The sequence below is a fragment of the Vulpes lagopus genome, chromosome 6, assembly GCF_018345385.1.
Source record: "Vulpes lagopus strain Blue_001 chromosome 6, ASM1834538v1, whole genome shotgun sequence".
Taxonomy (NCBI): domain Eukaryota; kingdom Metazoa; phylum Chordata; class Mammalia; order Carnivora; family Canidae; genus Vulpes; species Vulpes lagopus.
In genome coordinates, this window is record NC_054829.1 from 26,114,249 (window position 1) to 26,137,362 (window position 23,114).

The window sequence follows — 23,114 nt, forward strand, 5'->3', positions numbered from 1 at the left end:
TAAAGAAAATAGCCTCGTCCACCAATGAAGCGGTGCGGCAGGATGGAGGGGCTAGGCCTGCGCGGCCTGGAGCTTCTGGGGAGTCACCCGCAGTAGGGGCAGGGGCGCGTAGAGGAGGGTCAGAGGCGGCTGAGGACCATGGCGGCGATCGTGGCGGCGGCGGCAATGCGCGCACGGATCCTGCAGGCGAGTGAGCGTGGGACGGAGGGATCGCGAAGCTAGGAATTGCGTCCTTTCCGTCCACAATCTAAGCCAAAAGAACCCCACTTCTTAGCCGACCTTTCTGTTCCCACCGGACCCGCGCGGCCCCCCTGTCCCACCCCTCACTTCTTACCTGCCCTCGTTGGATCCTGGACTCTCACCCCTGGCCCGCTGCCCTTTTACTCTGAAGGCTCTCCTTATCTGGCTTGGGCCCACTCTCCTCCTTCGGCCCTGCCTGCCTCTGCAGTCAATCACTCTTACCCGCACCTCTTGTCGTTCCCTGACCGTGATTCCCTTTCACCTTCGTGCCAGTCACCTCTCTTTCACCAGAAATTCCCTCTTCTGGTCACCTTCCCCTGCCCAGAGCGACCAGATTCTTCCCTTCCCCCCACCCTACCTCACTGTCTGTAACCCATGGTAAGAGAAGGAAGCACACGAGGGGGAGGGTCAGTACATGAACTTTGAATCTCCTTCTAGAAAGGGTACACCAGGTTTTCCCCACAAAGCAGCTATTCGCTGAGCTGTTTTCCCTCTTTGTATTTTCCACTGGCTGTAGACTGGCCTTTTCCTGCTAAGACTTGGTTAGACCTTTAGCAAAGTTACATTATTCATGTTGGTGGTAAATAAGGACGCATAGTTATGCTACCATGATGTCCCAAGCACATGCCAGGGACTAAACATCTCTTTACAAAAAATAAAAAAAAGATAGAAGAATGAAGTGATAAGCATCTCTAAAACAGGTGATTGAAAATAAAAAGGGGGGCGCCTGTGTGGCTCAGTGGTGGAGCATCTGCCTTTGGCTCAGGGCATGATGCTGGGGTCCTGGGATCAAGTCCCACATCAGGCCTCCTGGCAGGGAGCCTGCTTCGCCTTCTGCCTATGTCTCTGCCTCTCACTGTGTGTCTCTCATGGATAAATAAATAAAATCTAAAAGAAAAAAAAGAAACAGGAAGTGTTAATTCTAAGTTCCTAGCCCAAAGTTAGCTCTTAGTGTGCCAACACACCCTCAACGCTTGCCCATGGTGGGGATTAGGCCCTTTCTGAAGCTAGCCTAAGGGGAGAGGTTCTACCAGGAGTTGCATGCCTGAGGCCTGTGGTTTCTAACTCTCTTCATAGTCCTTCCCCAGTTTTCACAGCCTAGCAAGGACTTAGGAGGCAAGATTTACTGCCAGAAACATTCTCCACCCTACAAGAAACAACATTGCCCTTCTTACTTGTTACATCCAGCCTGGGAACTTCTTCCTCCATATTGCTGGACTTTTAGATAATATTAATACTTACCAGGTTGCAGTGAGTTCTACTGCAGAAACTAACACATTTTTAAGATTCTTAGCAAAGTCAGCAAAGGTTCATGTTTAAATGCTATTTAAAGGGATGCCTAGGGATCCCTGGGTGGCGCAGCGGTTTGGCACCTGCCTTTGGCCCAGGGCGCGATCCTGGAGACCCGGGATCGAATCCCACGTCGGGCTCCCGGTGCATGGAGCCTGCTTCTCTCTCTGCCTATGTCTCTGCCTATCTCTCTCTCTCTGTGACTATCATAAATAAATTAAAAATAAAATAAAAATAAATAAATAAATAAATAAATAAAGGGATGCCTAGATGGCTCCGCGGTTGAATGTCTGCCTTTGGCTCAGGGCATGATTCCCGAGGTCCAGGATCGAGTCCCGCATCCAGCTCTCTGCAAGGAGCCTGCTTCTTTCTCTGTCTCTCTCTCTGTGTCTCTCATGAATAAATAAAATATTTTTTTTTAAAAAAATGCTATTTAAAGGGACAGTGTAGAGAAGGGGCTGGAAGAGTTTGTTAGTCTGACTTCATTCATCTATTTCTTGCTGTGATCCAAGTTCTATTTTTCTAGTATCTTTTTTTTAGTAGTACAGATACAAAGTTTCTACCCTATAATTTCCATTACCAACTTATCCTTGAAATCCTTTACCAAAATTGACTTTTTTCTTTTGCCTCCTCACCATCACAGTGAGTCATTAATAGCTTTAAGAAGATATTTTGTCCTGGGATACCTGGGTGTCTCAGTTGGTTAAGCATCCAAATCATTTATGCTCAGGGTTGTGGGATCAAGTTTCCATGCTGGGATTGGAGCCTACTTAAGATTCTCTCCCCTCCACAACCCTCTTCCTACAAAAAAAAAAAAAAAAAAAAGTATTGTGTCCTTTAAATCAAGGTGAAGAATCATCCTTCCTATGCACTTTATTTTGGACACAGACACTATTTTCTGATTCATTTGAAGAAACTTCTGAGTTGACCTGAAAAAGAACAGAAATGGTAATCTTTAGCCAAAGAGGAACAACTGTAACATGAAACTCTGATAAAGAGTAGTCTCGGGGGTGCCTGGGTGACTCAGTTGGTTAAGCATCTGCCTTTGACTCAGATCATGAACCCAGGGTCCTGAGATCAAGTCCCACATCAGGAGCCTACTTCTCCAGCTCCCTTTGCCCCTCCCTCTGCTCCTGCTATCTCATTCTTGCTCTCTCTCAAATAATAAAATCTTTAAAAAAAAAAAGTAGTCTAGATTCTGACAGTCATGAATTTCAGAGCATCATCAAAAGGGTCTATAAAGGAAAGAACTTGTGTTTTCAGTAATTTTAAGTACATATGGTGCTTGATGTTCGATAGCTCAATTTAAAACTTTTTGATTTTACAGTGGTGTGAAAGCAGTATGCCTTCAGTAGAAACTGTATTTGGAATTTTGAGTTTTTATGCCCTTCGCATCCCAGTGAAATGCAGTATGATAGTCTTGAGGGGATGCTGGGCAGCTCTCCGTCAGCCACATGATCACCAGGTTAAACAATTGATACACTTATAACCATTCTGTACCCATACAATCATTCTTTTTGTCACTTTCAGAAACAGTATTCAGTTCATTGCATTAGATATTCAACACTTCATTATAAAATAGTAATTGTGTTAGATGATTTTGCCCAACTGTAGGCTAATGTAACATGAACATGTTTTAGCTAGGCTAGGCTAAGCTGTGATGTTCATTTGGTAGGTTGGGTATATTAAATGCATTTTCAACTTACAATGGGTTTATCACTCATATTCAGAGATAAGAAAACCAGTCTTTTTTTTTTTTTTTTTTTTTTTTTTATTCATGAGGGACACACAGAAAGAGGCAGAGACACAACACAGACAGAGGGAGAAGCAGGCTCCATGCAGGGAGCCTGATGTGGGACTCGATTCCAGGACTCCAGGATCATGGCCTGGGCTGAAGGCAGAGGCTCAACCACTGGGCCACTCAGGCGTCCCAAGAAAGCCAGTCTTAAAGAGACTCTGTGATTTGCCTCTGAGATGTGCTTTAAAGAGTACAGGGTTTACAATCACACTTGCATTTTTTCCCAACTTTACCACCTTCTTGTTTTTTGTTTGTTTGTTTGTTTTTTTAAGATTTATTTATTTCAGAGAAAGAGAGAGAGAACAAGTAGGGCGAGGGGCAGAAGAACAGGGAGACTCTCAAGCAGACTCCACACTGAGCATGGAGCTCGATCTCATGCCTGTGCGATCATGACTTGAGCCAAAACCAAGAGTAGGTGCTCTACTGAGTGCCACCCAGCCCACCCACCCCCACCTGCCAAGCTCCACCACTTTCTGGTTTTTAAGAATATTTGTGAAGATTGGAATTCATGATTATAATGAAGTAAATTACCTGACACTTAAGTAAATTACCTGACACTCCAGGGTCTTCCAGCTAGTGACTGATGGGGCTAAGAATTCAGGACTTAAGTTTTGGTATCTCTTTTTGTGTCAGGCACTGTCCCCAGGCTTTGGGAAAGGAGAGGTAAGTAAAACACTCACTGAAAACTCCTCTGTTAGTGGCTCAGCGGTTTAGTGCCGCCTTCAGCCCAGGGCCTGATCCTGGAGACCTGGAATTGAGTCCCACATCAGACTCCCTGTATGAAGCCTGCTTCTCCCTCTGCCTCTCTCTCTCTCTGTGTCTCTCATGAATAAATAAAGAAAAGAAAACTCCTCTGTTATAACGCAATGATAGTGCACAGACAACTGCAGGGGTGTAGGGAAACTATCCCAAACTCAACCTGTCCATTCAGGAAAAGATTCCAAAAGAATTCGCTCCAGGCTTGACTTTTGCAAGACTAACAGACCTTCAGCCAAAGGGAAAAGGAAGTGCCTGATAAAGGAAATAGCAAGTATGACATAAACACCAAGAGAGGAAGAATTTTGGTGTGACTGGATGGAGGATACTTTCTTCAACAACAGTGCTAATGAGTGTTTCTTGGGAAATGAAGATAGGAGACCTAACCTGTCAAAAACTCTATACTAATGTTTTGTTATGCCACATGCAGTTCCTTTCATGCCCTCTTGATGTCAGGGAAGTCGTGTATAAGTAAAAAAGTAAAATTAAGTGGCTTAGAATGCTCATTGGCTGATCTATACATTTTCTGCCTTGTAAGAGAGTATGCATGAAACATAATACTAACTGATTGCTTGGTGAGTACTCATTCTTTCATTCTGCAAAAAATGCTTACTCTATTTCAGGAATGGTGTCAGGGGCTGAGGACACAGCCATCTAGTGATCTTTAAGGAGAGAGAGACCTAATAATTAGGTGCTTGGTCTAGACTTGATATTTTGACTTAAAAGCTCTGCTACTTCTGCTTTCACTCTCAGAAGTTAACTTTGTCTTTTCCTACTTGGGAGATTACAGAAACCATCAGTTGACAACTCCCTCAGCTACCTACTAACAGACATACAAACCTGACCTGCACTGATACCCAAAGCGATGGCTAAGTAAGGGGCTAAGGAGTAGGAGAGACCCAAGCAAATGGGATGAAACAATTCCAGGCAAGAAGGGACAGCATGTACACAGAACACAAAACATGTTCCAAAATGCCTAGAGCATATACAGCAAGGAGGAAAGGCCAGCTATGAAACTTGAGGTGAAGTCTTCTAAGCAACATCAAGATTAGTCTTTATCTATAAACAGAGGAAAGCCATTAGAGCTTTTTAAACAACAGAGTAATCTGCCCTGGGCAGCCCATGTGGCTCAGTGATTTAGCACCACCTTCAGCCCAGGGTGTGATCCTGGAGACTCGGGATCCGGTCAGTCAGGCTCCCTGCATGGAGCCTGCTTCTCCCTCTGTCTGTGTTTCTGTCTCTGTCTCTGTCTCTCTCTCTCATGAATAAATAAATAAAATCTTTAAAAAAAAAAAAAAAAGAAGAGTAATCTGCCCAGATTTGTGTTTTAGAAAACCTCTCTGGCTTAGGGTAGGAAACTAGATTCAGCAAGCTTAAGACTGGAGGTTGATAGATCTGTTAGGAAACAGTTAAGTCTAGGTGAGAGACAATGATGATAGAGATTATGGGGATGGCAGGATGGGTAGAGAAAAAGGTCTGTGTTCCAAAGACTTCTAGGAGGACAGATTGCCAGGAATTGTTTGATTCACTGTGGAGAGAGAGGGAGGAATTGTGGTGACATTCAGGTTTCTTCTTGGGCAACTTAGGTGAATAATGGCCCCCTTCACTGAAAGGTGGGATAGAGAAAGCTAGGCAGCTTGATGAGAGAAAGGTGAGGACTTCCACTTTTTCAATATGTACCTGAATAACACCAAGGTAGAGGCATAGTGAAGACGGGTGGGTGTTATCTGAAGAGGAAGAGCTGGCTAAGAACTACAGATTTGGGCATCATCAGAATCTAGATCATCAAGCCACAGGAGTTGATGAAATCATCCAGGGAGAATGTGCAGAATAGGAAAAGGCAGCCTAGGACAAAACCTTGAACTTAAATAGTTAGTGGCCAGGTAGCAGAGGACTAGTCAGCACAGAAGGCAGAGATGTGTCAGAAGAGACATCAGGACATCCCTGAAGACAAGTGAAAAGGGCATGAAAAATCAAGTATAGGAAGACTGGGAAGAACCCAAGGATGTAGGAAGTCACTGGTGTTTGGTCATGAAGGTTGGAGTAGACTGAAGGGTTCATGGGAAATGAGGAAATAAAAGGTAATTAGCAAAGAGAATCCTTGCTATTGGATGGAGACATGTTTAAGTTTCAGGAAAGAAAGGATAATTGATGTGTCTGGGTGGGAGGGGCAGGAAAGGTGGGTTTTAGAGCACAGGTGCAGAGGAACCTCATCAGTTAGTTCACAGATACTAGTTGTGCACTTCAGTCTTTCAGTCACTTTTTCCCCACCGAGCTTGCTAGCTACCTGCACCTTTGTAAGAAGAAAGGAGGAAAAGGGGCGCCTGGGTGACTCAGTCGGTTAAATGTCTGCCTGTGACTCAGGTCATGGTCTCAGGGTCCTGGGATCAGGGCCCACACCAGACTCTGTTCTAAGCAGAGTCTGCTTCTCCCTCTCTCTCTCCCGCTCCTTGCCCTACCATGCACTCTCTCACACACACAAGTAAATAAATCTTTAAAAGAGAGAGAGGGAGAGTGAGAGAAAGGGAGGAAAAAAGGATGGGTATAGGTCAGTTTTGTAGATTTGCTAGTAGGAAGTTAAAGTTCTCATCTGATGGTTTCCAATCCCTCTGACGTAGAAAAAACAAAGGTCAGCTCTTAAGAGAGGGGAAGCAGTAGGGTTAGAATTTTTTTTTTTTTAACTGCGGGATTGCACCCTGAGCCAAAGGCTGACGCTCAACCACTGAGCCACCCAGGTGTCCCCAGGGTTGGAAATTTTAAGAGAGTAAGTTCTGAAATAGCGAGGCGTGAGATAAGCTTTGAAATAGCAAGGAATTGGGATGCTTGGGTGGCTCAGCGGTTTAGTGCCTGCCTTTGGCCCAGGGTGTGATCCTGGAAACCCAGGATCGAGTCCCATGTCCGGCTCCATGCATGGAGCCTGCTTCTCCCTCTGCCTATGTCTCTGCCTCTCTGTGTGTGTCTCTCATGAATAAATAAAAATCTTAAAAAAAATAGCAAGGAATAAGAGCAAATAAGTAGCAGGGAGATAGAGATAGCAAGGAGATAAGAGATAATAGTAAGGAGATAAGAAAAGTTTTGAAATAGCAAGGAGTGAGAGCAAAAAGTATAATAATGTAAGAGTAACATCGAATGAGCACCAACAACTTGCTATTTTCCATATTGGGACAATCTTGACCATAACAATTGTAAAGTAGGTTAACTAGTGCCTACCTTAATGGAACTGCAGCCTTTTTGTTTGTTTGTTTTTAGATTTTATTTATTCATGAGAGACACACACACACAGAGTGAGAGAGGCAGAGACAGACGCAGGCTCTGTGTAGGGATCCTGATGTGGGACTCAATCCCGGGTCTTCAGGATCAGGCCCTGGGCTGAAGGCATCACTAAACCACTGAGCCACCAGGCTGCCCAAACTTCAGCCTTTTGGCAACAAATACCCAGGCAATTCCAACTAAGACGGAAAAACCTGATAGGGTTAGTACTGGCTGCTAACCTAGTCTGGGGTGGGGGCAGTTAGCCATCCAGTGGACCTTTCATTTGTACTGTAGATGTTTATTAAACACCTACTATGTAGCAGGTAACATGTTGGTGTTGAGAACATTGCTATAAATAAGACATGGTGGGCTCCAGAAGAGTGTTGATGGCTTGAAAGTTTTTGTGGGGAATGGGAGAGGAAGTAGATGAGGCATTTGGAAGACTTGTCTGCTGGCCCAAAGGACCTGCATCCTTTCCCCTGGTTGGTGCTGCAGGAACACAAATTCTTGTACTTCGTTTAGCCCTAAACACTTTGGTTAATGTGTCTGTCTTCAGACGAGATAAAAGATTATTAGATTGCAGTTTTCCTTTATATCCCATTCTAAATGTTTGTTTTCTGAATTTGATATATTTGTCTTTGAATATTTCTTAAATCAACTTCCATAGCATATATACAAATGAGGGATTATTTTATTGTAACTGACCCCTCTCCCTCCAACATGCTGATTATAGCCTATTAAATCTTAACCATATAGTACATTCTTTTCCTATAAGGTACATGTGGCATTTTTTAAAACAGCTTTCTTGAAGTAAAATTGACATAAACTGTACATATTTAGGGTATTTCATTTGATAAGTTTTATATTTGCATATGCCTGTGAAAACATCATCACAATCAAGATAGTGGACATATCCATCACAAAATGTTTTCTTTTTACTCTGTCTTCTGTACTTCCTCCATCATCCCCAGGCAGCCACTGATCTGCTTTCTCACCCTATAGATTCATTTGCATTTTCTAGTTTTATATAAATGGAATTGTACAGTGTGTACTGTTTTGTCTGATTTCTTTCACCCAGTATAATTGTTGTAGTTATCGATGTTATTGCATGTATAATAGTTCCTTTCCATTGCTGAGTATTATTTTAGTGTATGGATATACCTCATTAGGTTCCCTATTCACCCATTCAATAGTGGACATTTAGGTTGTTGCTAAGTTTTGGGCTATTACAACTGCTATGAGCATTTGTGTTTAAATATTTATATGGGAGCAGCCCAGGTGGCTCAGCGGTTTAGCGCCGCCTTCAGCCCAGGGCGTAATCCTGGAGACCCAGGATCGAGTCCCATGTCAGGCTGCCTGCATGGAGCCTGCTTCTCCCTCTACCTGTGTCTCTGCCCCCCGCCCTGTCATGAATAATTAAATAAAATCTTTAAAAAAATAAATATTTATATGGGCATATTATACTACCTTTGACACTTGGTTATGTACTATCAGACATATGACACCTATTGTGTTAAATACCATCTAAGAATTTTCACATTAGGATCTGTGGTGATGACATTTTTCAGGCCAAAAATTAGGAAAATATGGTCTAATAAAAACATATTTTTAAATCAGGACTCTCCTGGAAATTGAGGACATGATCATTATGGATTATTATTTTCTCATAGTTTGCTGTACCTCATAGACTGTTATCTTTTCTCTTTAAAGACTGTATGACCATTAAGAGCAAATACCAAGTCCTCTTCCATATACCTACAGTAACTAGTGTAATGTTAAGTATATAGTAGCTATTTGCTAAGTCTTTAATAATTTTCTGCTCTCATCAAAATAATCATTCTTTTACCTCACAGGTCTCTTCCAAGGTGAATTCCACTTGGTATCCAGCATACTACTTCTCTTCTTCAGTGGTAAGTTTATTTGGCACTGAAGTTGGATTTCCAAGAAGGAATACAGTATAATTTTGGGATTTTTCCCATTTACTTTCTTTACAAATTTGTGACAAGAATATATGTGAAATTTTCTCTCTTGGTTTTCTTATCTAGTATTATTTTAATTATGTCATAAACATTTTCAGTATTGCAAAATGCTCTTTATACTTACTATTTTTAATGGCTGCATAATATTCTGCCAAATATATATAGCCAGAATTAACTAAAAATTTTCCCATATAATACTTAGATTGATTCAATTTTTCAATATTATAATGCAAACATTTATATAGTTTTTTTCCTTCTTTTAGATAATTTCCTTTCTGAGGTAAGATTACTATGTCAAAAAATACATTTTCATGGCTTCTAGAGGTTTTATTGATTCTGCCAGATAGTTGTCCTCTTCACAATCTTTATAAGTTGTTTTTATAAAACTGTCAGCCATTTGCAGTATCTAGAATCTAATAAGGATAGGTGCTCAAAATCCTTTTTATTTACAAGCATACACTGTAACACAGTAGTCCTTCACATTTTTTAGTCCACAGCCCCCTCTGAAAATTTAATGTAAGCAAGCTACTTCTTAGAAAAACTACACACAAAAATATTTAAAAAAAACAAAACAACTTTTTATCACAAAGGTAATACATGTTCATGGTGAGAGGATAGAAAGTCAGCTGGCCAACAAGCCTTACAATCTAGTCTTTGTTAACACAGAAGCTACTACTTTTTTAGTGTAAGCTTCATAGTGATGTAAAGTTCCACACTGTGATTATCAAGGAAGTTTCCTTTCTCAAGAGAGATCATAATAGAGGCTCAGCCACATCTTAAGGCTATAGACAAGTATACCGTGTATCTCTTTCCTAGTGGTAACATTTCTAGAGAACAGATGATTCATTTATCAACCCTGAATTCCTTCCTCTTTGTGAAGGAGAGAGAAGCAATAAACTAATATAGTTTTGTGGGGTTTTTCTTTTCCAGCCAACTGTAAAGCTCTTCCTTGATGGGAAATTTGTTGAATCCAAAAGTGACAAATGGATTGACATCCACAACCCAGTAAGCAAAGCTGCTTTGGGATTTAAACTGATTAGTCCAGAATTCTGGGAATGTGGTGGGAAGTTAGGAACCTGGGTGTGTGTCATGTGAAGTACAGAATGCTGCCCCTGTGACTAGATGAAAAATGGAGAAGGTGATGATGATGCAAAAGATGATGTGCTGCTTTTTCCCATCAGGCCACCAATGAGGTCATTGGTCGGGTTCCTCAGGCCACCAAGGCTGAAATGGATGCAGCCGTTACTTCTTGCAAACGTGCTTTTCCTGCATGGGCAGACACTTCCGTGTTAAGCCGCCAGCAGGTCTTGCTCCGCTATCAACAACTCATTAAAGAAAACTTGGTAAGAAATTAGAATGGTGTCATTTTCCAAACTGTTGCCTAGGATACTTGTCACACCCACACAGAAGCCCTTTCAGCTGCTCTCCATTAACTCTATAATCCAGAAAGTCATAGATCATGGCTTTCTCCCTTGTACTACTTCTCCCTTGTACTACTTTCTCCCTTGTACTACTTCTTGTACTTTTTTGTTCTTCCTTGGCTACCTAAGAACTAAAACCAATGCACATCCTTGCATTGGTTTCTATTTGCGTGCTTTTTCTCTAGAAAGAAATTGCCAAGTTAATCACACTGGAACAAGGGAAGACCCTCGCTGATGCAGAAGGAGATGTATTCCGAGGCCTTCGTAAGCTGGGAGTCCCTCTTTGGGAGTTCAGGAACCTTTTGGGAAAGAGCAAAGGGAAGATAGGAGGCAAAGATCTCAGAATGGGAGGTTGCTTCTTCCAGGTAGATTTTGCTATCCCATAACATCTTTTTTAATACTTGTGGAAAATGACAATACTTCTCAGGTACATAGAAAATGGTTTGCTTCATTTATTTTACTTGATCTTCCAGTAGGTACATGCATTTCACTCTCTTTTTCCCCCATTTGGAGAATCTCATTTTGCACATCCCCTTCACATGAAAGGGCAAATCAAGGTTTCTTCCCTGTGTCATTGGCCTGAGCCATTCTTTATCCTCAGGAATGACTAGAATATGATGAAGCTAAGTAGTACACAGTGAAGAGCTGGTGGTCTGACTACTTCTCTGTTCCAGAGGTGGTCGAGCATGCCTGCAGTGTGACATCTCTCATGCTGGGAGAGACCATGCCATCCATCACCAAAGATATGGACCTTTATTCCTACCGTCTGCCTCTGGGAGTATGTGCAGGCATTGCTCCATTCAATTTTCCTGCCATGATCCCTCTTTGGATGTTTCCCATGGCCATGGTGTGTGGAAATACCTTCCTGATGAAACCATCAGAGCGAGTTCCTGGAGCAAGCATGCTTCTTGCTAAGCTGCTCCAGGACTCTGGTGCCCCAGATGGGACACTGAATATCATCCATGGACAACATGAAGGTAACTGCCCTTCTGTACATGGCATTTAATCTGGCTACCAAAAAAATCAAGGTGTTGAGTGGCAAAGGAATATTTTAGGATGAGGAACCTAGGGAAGAAGAGATTTACTAACAGTAATCTCCGTGTTTGAAGATAATGTGTGTTGACTGTTTGCCATCTCTGTGCTAAAGTAACTAATTGAGGAGTAGCAATGCTTCTTGCCCTACAGAACACCTTGGGACAAAGAAGTCTGGATTAGGGCAAGACCCAAATAAAATATAAAGTTTTCTCTTCAATATTGAGAAAATTTCTAGATCTTAAAGACATTCTAATTCACGTAGTAATAGCTAACACTTAAAAAGCATTTCTGTGTTTTAGGTACTGTTTCTAGTGCCTTTCATATATTATCTCATTTATTCTTTATAACAATCCCTCAAGTAGGTAATGTTTTTCCATTTTACAGGTAAGAAAACTGAGGCATAATGAAATTAAGTAGTTTGCCCAAAGTCACAGTGCTAGAAACTATCAAAGCCAAGTACCCAGGAAAGCTGACTCTAGTTTTTACTTTTATTTTTATTATTTATTTATTTTTATTTATTCATGAGAGACAGAGAGATCGAGAGAGAGAGGCAGAGACACAGGCAGAGGGAGAAGCAGGCTCCATGTAGGGAGCCCGATGTGGACCTTGATCCCAAGACTCCAGGATCATGCCCTGGGCTGAAGGCAGGCGCTAAACCGCTGAGCCACCCAGGGTTCCCTGGCTTTTACTTTTAAATACTAAGCTATATTGCTGCTCCCATGAGGGCACAGTAGTATGAGAGTGACAACCAGAGTCCTGGTTATATAGTGACAATTAAAGACATACCACATTCTTAAAGGACAACTTGAGTATTAAAAGGCTGCTATTTTGTTTGTTTGTTTTATTTATTTATTCATGAGAAACACAGAGAGAGACAGAGGCAGAGGGAGAAGCAGGCTCCATGCAGGGAGCCCAATGTGGGACTCGATCCCAGGTCTCCAGGATCAGGCCCTGGGCTGAAGGCGCCACAATGCTAGATTGCTGAGTCACCGGGGCTGCCCAAAGCTGCTATTTTGGGACACCTGGGTGGCTCAGCATCTGCCTTTGGCTCAGGGCGTGATCCTGCGGTCCTGGGATCAAGTCCCACATCGGGCTCCCTGCATGGAGCCTGCTTCTCCCTCTGCCTCTGTCTCTGCCTCTCTGTGTTTCTCATGAATAAATAAAAATCTTAAAAAAAAAAAAAAGCTGCTATTTTGGAGGAAAACAGGAATTTTTGTTTTTGTTTTTAAAGACTTTTTTAGGGGCACCTGGGTGGCTCAGATGGTTAAGCATCTGCCTTCAGCTCAGGTCAGGATCTCCAGGTCCTGGGATCGAGTCCCACATCAGGCTCTCTGCCCAGCAGGGAGTCTACTTCTCCCTCTCCCTCTGCCCCTTCCCTCTGCTCTCTCCCCCCCACCCCACCCCACCTCACAAATGAATAGGATTTTTTTATTCATTTGAGAGAGAGAGTGAACACAAGCAGGAAGGGCAGAAGGAGAAAGTGCTGGTGCAAACCCTGATGTCTATCACAACCCTGAGATTATGAACTGAGCTGAAACCAACTGCATCACCCAGGCCATCCCCACCCCTTCACTCTTGCTTTTGGCTCAAGTCATGATCTCAGGGTGGTGAGATGGAGCCCTGAATTGGGCTCTGTGCTCAGCAGGGAGTTTGCTTGGGGTTCCTCCCCAACCTCATCCCCCTTCCTCTTCTTCCTGCCCGCCCCCACCATGTGCATGCACACACATGCATGGATGCTTTCTCTCTCTCGCAAATAAAATAAATAAAAACATTTTTTTAAAGAATTTAAGAGATGGAAAGAACTTCAAAATTGGAATCTAGAATAGAAAAATAAAAGTATGGAAGCTTCTCATTCACAGCAATGGGAAAGGGGAAATTTGCCATGTTGAGAAGCCCACAGCCATTTGTTCCTTTGTAGTAATCATTTATTTTCTTCCTAAAGCTGTAAACTTTATTTGTGATCATCCGGATATCAAAGCAATCAGTTTCGTGGGATCCAACCAGGCAGGAGAGTATATCTTCGAGAGAGGGTCGCGACATGGCAAGAGAGTTCAAGCCAATATGGTGACTTCCTGTTCCTTTTTCCCCTAAATCTGTTATATGTATTGAAATTACCCATAGACAGCTCTTCAGCAGAGGGGCTATTTCCCACTCTAATGCCAGTGTATTTTTATTTCCAGTTCATCCTGAATGTCTTCCCTTTAGCCATGAACCTTGTGATGAGTTTTATCCTAGTCCCTTTCATTACCTTTTTATCCTATACGCCTAATCTTGATCACAAAGGGCACCTTTCTCCCTAAGAATGTTATTCAAATGCTTTGGGCTTTAGCAGTAACAGCCGGATTCTGGTTCTGGCCCTGTATCTTCCTTCATACCATGCTTTCTAGTGCTTTATTTTTCCTTCCTGTCAAGGCATATCCTAACTACTATAATGTCAAAGATACGCTTTGCCTGAGGATCCAAGCTATCTAAGGTACTAGAAAGAGCCAAATATCCCTGTATGTGAGTGTGGTTTCCTTTGTTGCAGTTTGCTCTTCTCTTACTAGCTCCTTGCCTAATACATATTAATTCTTTGATACTAAATATAAAGTTCAATTACCACTTTCTCACCCTTTGGTTAATGTTGCAGAAAGGATAGCCACCTATGCACAGGCTTGGAACCTGCTTCTGATATGCCTACTTATTTCTTTTCATGGCTAAATGTCTTGGCCATTTTGACTTAAGTCCCTACCCGTTCATGACATATTTATTGAGTATATTCTGTGTCTAATAATATACTATGTGTAATGGGATAAAATTAAGTAGCAGACATGGTATCTATTCATGGACTCCACTACAGTTGTACAGTAGTCCCTGTTCATCTCTGGGGGATGTCTTCCAGGACCCCCAGTGGATCCTGAAACTGGATAGTACTAAATTCCATGTATACTATATTTTTTCCTATACATATGTATCTATGACAAATTTTAATTTATAAACTAGGCACAGTAAGAGATTAATAATAATAAAATAGAACAATCTTAACAATACACTGTAACAATATGGCTTCTCTTTCAAATTGTCTTATTATACTTTATTCACCCTTATGATGATGATGATGTGAGATGATAAAATGTCTACATTATGAAACAAGGTGAGGTGATGATGTTGTGCCACAGCATCAGGAGGATCATCTGCTTCCAGGCCTCAGTTGATTTTGGGTGACTGAAACTGTCAAAAGTGTAACCACGGAAAAGGCGGGGGGGGCTACTGTATCTGGAAACATGTATGGACATGACCATGTTATCCTACGTAGCTGTTTCATGAGGCTATGCATCTGGAAGCAAGTCAATTTGGGGAACCTCTTGGTTCTTGGTTCTTGAAGTGGTGTATTCAAGAGGTCCATCTAGTTCACCTTTCAGCTGGCCACTGGCATTATTACTGGCAAGCTCTTTGTTTACATCACTATTCATATAATTGGAAATCCCAGCAGTCAATAGACTATTTCTTGTCTAATTTAGGAAAGAGAAGGGAGTTCTCCTTGGTTCCTGGATGCAGTACTTAGCTTGTCAGTTTGTGACTGGAGGTTTTGTTTTGCTTTTTGGTAATGGTTTTGATCTAAATAAACACATATCAGCTTATCAGCTAAGGAAGTAGAAAAAAAGTAACCTGGAGATTCGCTCTGTGCTACCAAGACTTTAACAGTATCAAAATGATAACAAATCTAGCCTCAAAGCAACAAAGGGTATATTCTCTCTTTCCTTAAATTCCCATTTGAAATCTCAGATTCTTTGCTTATTTTCTTAGCCTAACTATATTTTGCCAAGGGGGATTCATGTACTTTCTGTATTTCCTTAGGGAGCCAAGAACCATGGAGTAGTCATGCCAGATGCCAATAAGGAAAATACCCTGAACCAGCTGGTTGGGGCAGCATTTGGAGCTGCGGGGCAGCGCTGCATGGCTCTTTCCACAGCAATCCTTGTAGGAGAAGCTAAGAAGTGGCTGCCAGAGTTGGTGGAGCGTGCCAAAAACCTGAGAGTCAATGCAGGTAATCAGTTATCTGCCTGGCTCCTTTAGACTTTGCATCTGTGACATTAAGCTCTTGGTTTGAGCATTGGCCTGATCAATGGGAGTAATCATGTTGACTCTTTAACCATTGCCTCTCTTTCCACTATATTTGCCATTTGGAGTCATCTTTAGTTAACAGTCATAATTTATTATAATGAAGATCTTACTTTTATGTTGTTTTACAGGAGACCAACCTGGAGCTGATCTTGGCCCTCTGATAACCCCCCAGGCCAAAGAGCGAGTCTGTAGTCTGATTGATAGTGGAACAAAGGAAGGAGCATCTATTCTTCTTGATGGTCGAAAAATTAAAGTGAAAGGCTATGAAAACGGCAACTTTGTTGGACCAACCATCATCTCAAATGTCAAGGTGAACAACTCTGGGTTATTTATTTCACAAATATGAGCACTAAAAGCATTTTAGGAGCTATGGAATCTCATCCTTCCAATTTATAAACGAAGCCATTTAATGACTGAGACTTTGTCTCTTGCTGGTATTCCTCAGTTATTTTACTTTGAGTCTGAATGAGTCTCCTATCCTGATTCCCAACCTCCTTCCACTATACCAATGGCTGGCAAACTTTCCATAAAGGGCTAGATAGTAAATATTTTTGGCTTTGCAAGGATATACAGTCTCTGTCACAACTATTCACTATTGATGTTTTAGTGTGAAAGCATATTAATGTTGTCTGGCTGTTAAATTAACCTTTATTTATAGACAATGGAATTTTAATTTCAAATAACTTTTCATGTCATGATTGATTTCTTTTGCAGCCATTTAGAAAATACTGAAACCATTCTTAGCTTGTCAGCTATACAAAAACAAGCAGCAAGCCACAGTTAGCCCATAGGCTGTATTTTGCCAACCCTATCTTTTGTTACTTAATATTTTTCTCTTCCTGCTACTTGCTATCTAGCTTATAGCTATTGCAGTGTCTCCATCAATAATCAATCACCCAATATTTATTGAGCATCTACTCTGCACCCCAAATTTAGCTGCATCTTCACCAGAAAGATATGAAAAAGAATTGATCTCAATTTTTATTTATCGAAACTCTGCAAGTCTCTCAGCTAAAATTAATGACTAAATAAATTGAGGTTAGGAGGCTTTTTTTGAAATTCATATGTCCCCACTAATCCTACTATAATCCTGAATAATTAAGAGTTGAATGTAAGTATAGTAAAGATTAAGAAGCCTCTTGTCATAGAACCATAGGAGAAAAACCCACTTATTAGCAACAAACACAGCTGACTAGTTGCAGTAGTGAAGGATGTTTTGAATGTTTAATGTGACCTGTTATCAAAATATAATTATACAGACTCATTTGAGAGGCAAAGGAAACTTAGCACAGCTAAGTTTAGCACAGAAACACTCTCCTGTGGTGTTTTCGATATATATTTGATTTATGAAAAATGAATTTTCATGTAACCTATCAGTAACATAACAATTGTGTAAACAGGTTTTACAGGTATAAAGAGGAAAACGGTGATGGGTCATGGGACCTAAAACTACAGTGCTTAAAGGACAGGAGTGTATTTATAGTTAATAGGAATTTCAAGTTGTTTATTGGTTTGCAGCTTGAAGATGGAACACAGCAAGAAAGGACTTTTATAAAAGGTGGTTTAAAAATGGAGAGATTCCTAACATGAAAGCTGTCCATATAAACAGTGGGTAATAAAGTACCAGATAAGCATCAAATACTAACTTTTCTGGATGCATCTCTCCTGACAGCCAACTATGACCTGTTACAAAGAGGAGATTTTTGGTCCAGTTCTTGTGGTTCTGGAGACAGACACTTTGGATGAAGCCATCAAGATAGTAAATAGCAATCCATATGGAAATGGAACTGCCATCTTCACCACCAATGGAGCCACTGCTCGAAAATATTCCCACCTGGTGGATGTTGGACAGGTTTGTGAACAGGATTTTTAGGAGATTCTTGTAGCCATGTACTGTTTCCTATCTAAGGGAGGTGGGTAAAGTGATTAGTCACCGCCCCTCTGATTTCCTGTAATGCCCCATTTCTTCCTTAGGAATCAAAGTTCATGGGATGCAAGATGGGGTAGAAGTTAGGGTATTTAAAATTGGTCTCTCTGATGTCAGGCATTTGTGCTTCTAGATGGAGAGTTCCTTTGTTTGAGTCCTTTTATTTGTTGTGGATTTGTTCTGCTTCAGGTGGGGGTGAATGTCCCTATTCCAGTGCCTTTGCCAATGTTCTCATTCACCGGCTCTCGATCTTCCTTCAGGGGAGACACCAATTTCTATGGCAAACAGGTAACTGTAAGAAAACGTTTTTTCTTCTAAGAAAGTTTCTTGAACATATTCAGGAACAAGGATTCTGCAAGGAAGGATCTGCGAGTAGCTTCTGTGGGGTCATACACTGTTCAATAATGCTTGTCAGGAGGTCCCCTAGAAGAAATTTAAAAAGTAACAAAATTTTGCCAAAGCTGCTGCTTCCTGAATACCTCAGGGCAGCAAGATTTTGGGGAAAGAACATGAGGAAGTCCAAGACTTTATGTATATCCTTTCCTCTGAGATCCTCTCCTCCTACCTCCCTTTTTTCATCTAACAATCACCTGTCTTGTCTAAGTTTAAAGCATGGACTCCTCCAGAAAATCACCTCTGACCACTACCACCCTCCTTCCTTGAAGCTAGGTTAGATATGCCATCGTGTGCTCCCATTGCACATTTTTCTCTTGTAAGTTATTCATTTACAAGAATTTTCCTGAGCACCTTCTTTGTACCAAACCCTATTCTAGGCACTATAAATACATCACTGAACAAGAAAAATTAAGGAGATCTGGAACTGAATGGTCTGGTTTCACATTCCAGCTCCGCCAGTTATTAACTGTGTGACTTTGGGAGAATGCACCGTCTCTCAAGTTTCTTATCTATAAAATGAGAATAACAGTAGTACCTATATATTTCATAAGATTAGGAAGATTAAATCACTATCCCCACATCCTTTAACAGGTACATATGTCCTAAAGCAGGAAGAAGCACAGCAATTTCAAAGAGCAGAAATAAGCAGGGGCATAGAGAGTGATAAGAGATGAAGATACAGAGATAGGCAGGGGAAGTCCTGTCGGGCTGTGTAAGCCATGATAAGAAGTCCTCATCACACCATAATTATTATTTACTTCTTAACTGTAGTATCTGGCACAGAGCCAAGTGCCCAAATATGTGTTGAACAAATTGGTGAGTGGAACTTCTTTGTAGCTCCATAGTAATACAGCCATTTTGGAACCTTCAGTAATTAAATTACATGTTTTCTATACAGATCTCTTTTATAGTTCAATTAAAAATTAACAGTGCATATTGCATAGCAGAATGTAATAGTATGACTAACTGGTTAAGAAAACATTTTGGTTTTTTGGAGGCAGCTTATTCACTTTGTGCATTAGTCACAGCTTTTGTGTAATTGACTAGTTTGATACTATTAAGAAAAATTTCTTTCCAGGGGCACCTGGGTGGCTCAGTGGTTGAGCATCTGCCTTTGGCTCAAGTCGTGATCCCAGGGTCCTGGGATCAAGTCCCGCATCAGGCTCCCCGCAGGGAGCCTGCTTCTCCCTCTGCCTGTATTTCTGCCTCTCTGTGTCTCTCATGAATAAATAAAATCTTAAAAAAAAAAATTTCTTTCCAGGAAAGCAGAGTAAAACTATTGCTTTTTTTCTCCCCTGTCTTGGTTTAATTACTGTAAGTCATTCTGGTTGAAGGAAAAGACTGACCCCATATACAGCTTGAAGTCTTAAATTCTTAGGTGATCAAATTGCTATTTTGCATCCTGGAAAGAAAACTTGAAAGTAGGTAATAATCTGTCAATTTTTTTCAATAAAGTACCATGGTCCAGATTTTGTCAAATAATTTTAGAAGAGTACTTTGATCAAGCTAGTGTAATGTTTTTCTAGCAGTATTTTTTTTGGCTTGCTAGTATTTTTAAAGATTTTATTTAGGTATGTATGTATGTATGTATATATGTATGTATATATATATTTATATATGATATAAATATATATATAAATATATATATATATATGTATGTATGTATATATGTAATTAAGAGGAGTAGGGAAGCAGCAAAGGGTAGGGAGAGAGACAAGCAGACTCTGCACGGAGTGCAGGGCTCCATCTCACCTCCCTGAGATCATGACCTGAGCTGAAATTAAGAGTCAGACACAACTGATTGAGCCACCCAGGGGCCCCTAGCTTGCTAGTATTTTTTGTCTTAGCTTTTATCAGTCTATTCTCTTTCACTCAAACCTAATCTTACAAAATAAACTATATATATATAGTTTATATATATATATATAGTCTTAAATACGCTGAATTTTTTTGGTTCACATTATACGTGATTTGGAAGTGATTTTGAGTAATATCAGACATTTTACTTTAGATTTATAAGATGTTATGGATTTTATTACATCAGATATAGAGCTATTGGGATCCCTGGGTGGCGCAGCGGTTTGGCGCCTGCCTTTGGCCCAGGGCGCGATCCTGGAGACCCGGGATCGAATCCCACATCAGGCTCCCGGTGCATGGAGCCTGCTTCTCCCTCCGCCTGTGTCTCTGCCTCTCTCTCTCTCTCTGTGACTATCATAAATAAATAAATAAAATAAAATAAAATAAAAATTAAAAAAAAAAAAAAGATATAGAGCTATTTATCACTGACAGTTGTCAGAAATAGCATGTATTTCATCCCTAATTGTTAGTTTTTCTCTCCTTCCTGAGAGAAAAACTAACAATTATTGAATAGCAGTTACTTTGCTAGGATGTTCGTAGGTTATTTCATTTTCTCCTCACAGCAACGCTATGCTGGGCCATAGATAACAGTTAAGGCCCAAAGTTACATGGCAGTTGATAAGGAAGAGAGGCAGGATTTGAGCCATGTTCCAAGACCTGAGAGCACAAGACTTTAAGCCCTAGGAACAGAATGAACTGTGAGTTTAATAAATTACATTGTTCAATTTTTCCAGTTAGATCCTCTTGACTAGTTTCAACACAATAATAGCTAGGGTTTGACTATTTACTCTGTGGGAGGTATTATGCTAAATGTTTTAGCTAGATGATCTAATGAACAATATGTTGGATTTTGGTTGCACCAATTCCTCAAGTGGGAATGTGAGTAGCACTTTTCAGAACCTCCTTCAAAAGTTGATTCAAAGAAAAATCATGAAACCCCCAGGAATATATGCTACCTCTATTTTTTCCCCCTTTGTTCTCTTTAGGGCATCCAATTCTACACACAGATTAAGACCATCACTTCTCAGTGGAAAGAAGAAGATGCCACTCTTTCCTCACCTGCCGTAGTCATGCCTACCATGGGCCGTTAGAAACAAGTTTGTTCTAGACTCAGTCCACCCTGAGTAATCTCTCTATATTCTTGACCAACTTTATTTGCCGACTTTGCTCAAGTCAGATTCCTAGGACTGGAATACCTGGTAACTAAAATTTTTCTCAAGACCATCAAACCCATGCAACGTAGCTCTAGGAGACTCCTCTATAACTCTGAAACCAGATTTTCACTTGCTCTTCTTACTTCAGCTTCTGAGATAGCTTTTGTAATTGTGAAATGCTTACACGGTATGAGAACTGAGACCTATTTTCTAGAAGTTCTCCCCTTTTCTGATGACTTGAAGGAAGGAAGTGTATGGAAAGAAGATCTTCCAGTAACTAGAAGAGGACCTCTTGGATGGGGAAATAGGACAGAAATAATTCACCCTTTGGTTGTTCCTCAAACACAGCCCTCCATAAATGGCAGTGGGGGGAGACCCCTCTGCCAAGCTTTCCTGAGCCTCTCATTTAACCCACACTACACAGGACATAATCCATTTCTACTTATCCCACAGTTGTGACAACTGCTTTCTTTTTCGATGAATGCCACTTTGTCCTAGTGATTTATGAACACTAATCCATCATCGTCACTGTTCCTGCTTCTAAAATCACTTCTCAAGGATACCTCAGTACTCACTGGATAAATCAACCTTTTGTGGTGTTTACCAAGTGTTAAATTTCAGATTTGGCTTCAACAATCAATAATGTTTCAGTCATTAATTCAGGTGCAAATGGAGTTATTGTTTTTTTTTTTAGAAAACTATTTCAAAAGTTTTTTAGGCCCAGAAATCAAGGAGTATTCCAGCTATGAAAGTGTGCAAGACTCTTGCCTTAAGTAAGTATAACCAGATATTACTTGCCGAATTTTTTTAGGTTCTTTTACCTTGCCATTTCTCATTAGTGATAATCTCTAATGAAAGAACCCTGAATGTAGAGTGATTGGGGCCTAAGAAATTTCAAGGCTCTTCAGGGTATGAAATAGTAAAAAAGAAATGCTTTGGCAAATTCTTTGGCTACCATTAATTCAAACGTCTTTATGCCTTTTGTTCCTTTTGATATAGCTGAACTTTAAGTCAGAAATTGATGAGCTAAAAAAAATAGATTTTCAACGGAATCAGTCTTTTCTGATACAGTTTTTACCTAGTGAACTAGGAGAAGTAGGAGAAAGCTCCTGGCTCTGAGAGAATAATCTCTGGTCCTCAGCCAGAAGACATAGGTCATTTATTTTTCTGTTTCCTCATTACTTACTTAGATTATGCTAATCTGCCCCATGGCAGTGATTCAGTGATTAAAGATAGTGAAAACTTGGAAAAAATTTGTGCACTGTGTAGATTTTAAACTTATTACTACCACTACTATATAGAAATGTCAGAATCTTCAATCATTTAAGGTGATTGGAACTTTAATAAAATATATTTATGACCCTAGTGGGTCATTTTTTTTTTTTTTTTTTTTTTTTTGCCTTCCTAAACATGAGGTAATAAAAATTTTTATTTGGTAATAGAATACCCTTTGTTATATTTCTACTTATCACAACTGGCAACTGATAGTGATATTTAATCCAATCCAACGACTACAGGCTGGGTTGAATGAAACGTCATATTGTCTAAATTCCAAGTGGAATTAAATATAATCCCAGAGATTCCTAAATTTTCCTTATATTTAAGGGAAATCACTTTTTTAAAAATACTGGCTCATCAGAATTGTGTTGCTGTAATTGGAATCAACTCATTTGGCTAGCTATTTGCCACTTAGAAGAGTTTCTTGTTTCTTAGATGGAAAAAAATTGCAGTTATATTCAGCTTAAAAATTTAGTATTTTATTTTCTTTTTGCTCTGATGCTGCCTTATTTGAAATTTCTCAGATCCTATGTTGTACTGATTATAAATAAAAAGCTCCTAAAAAGAAAACCTGGCTTTTTTGTTTTTTCATAATGCCTTTGTCCCTTGCTTCTAGGGACTCAGACT

At 40.5% G+C, this 23,114-nt stretch overlaps 2 protein-coding genes across 7 annotated transcripts in view; one reads left to right on the forward strand and one right to left on the reverse strand.

Annotated features, from left to right (window-relative positions):
* Positions 1-35: 35 nt before the first annotated feature.
* On the forward strand, positions 36-23,057 carry ALDH6A1 (aldehyde dehydrogenase 6 family member A1). Its single transcript, XM_041759083.1, has 12 exons — positions 36-186; positions 9,190-9,246; positions 10,246-10,320; positions 10,497-10,658; positions 10,922-11,000; positions 11,411-11,713; positions 13,714-13,835; positions 15,609-15,798; positions 16,004-16,185; positions 17,548-17,727; positions 17,992-18,090; positions 21,042-23,057. Exons 1-12 carry the CDS (start codon positions 139-141, stop codon positions 21,144-21,146), a joined length of 1,602 nt encoding a protein of 533 aa, XP_041615017.1. The 5' UTR covers positions 36-138; the 3' UTR covers positions 21,147-23,057.
* The window catches only part of BBOF1 (basal body orientation factor 1), a 40,095-nt gene continuing 35,076 nt past the window's right edge, over positions 18,096-23,114 (reverse strand). For all 6 annotated transcript variants that reach the window (XM_041759090.1, XM_041759087.1, XM_041759089.1 and 3 more), the window contains one exon: positions 18,096-18,225. In XM_041759090.1, coding sequence (XP_041615024.1) covers positions 18,214-18,225 — 12 coding nt within the window. In that variant the 3' untranslated portion in view covers positions 18,096-18,213. The remainder of the gene's footprint in view (positions 18,226-23,114) is intronic.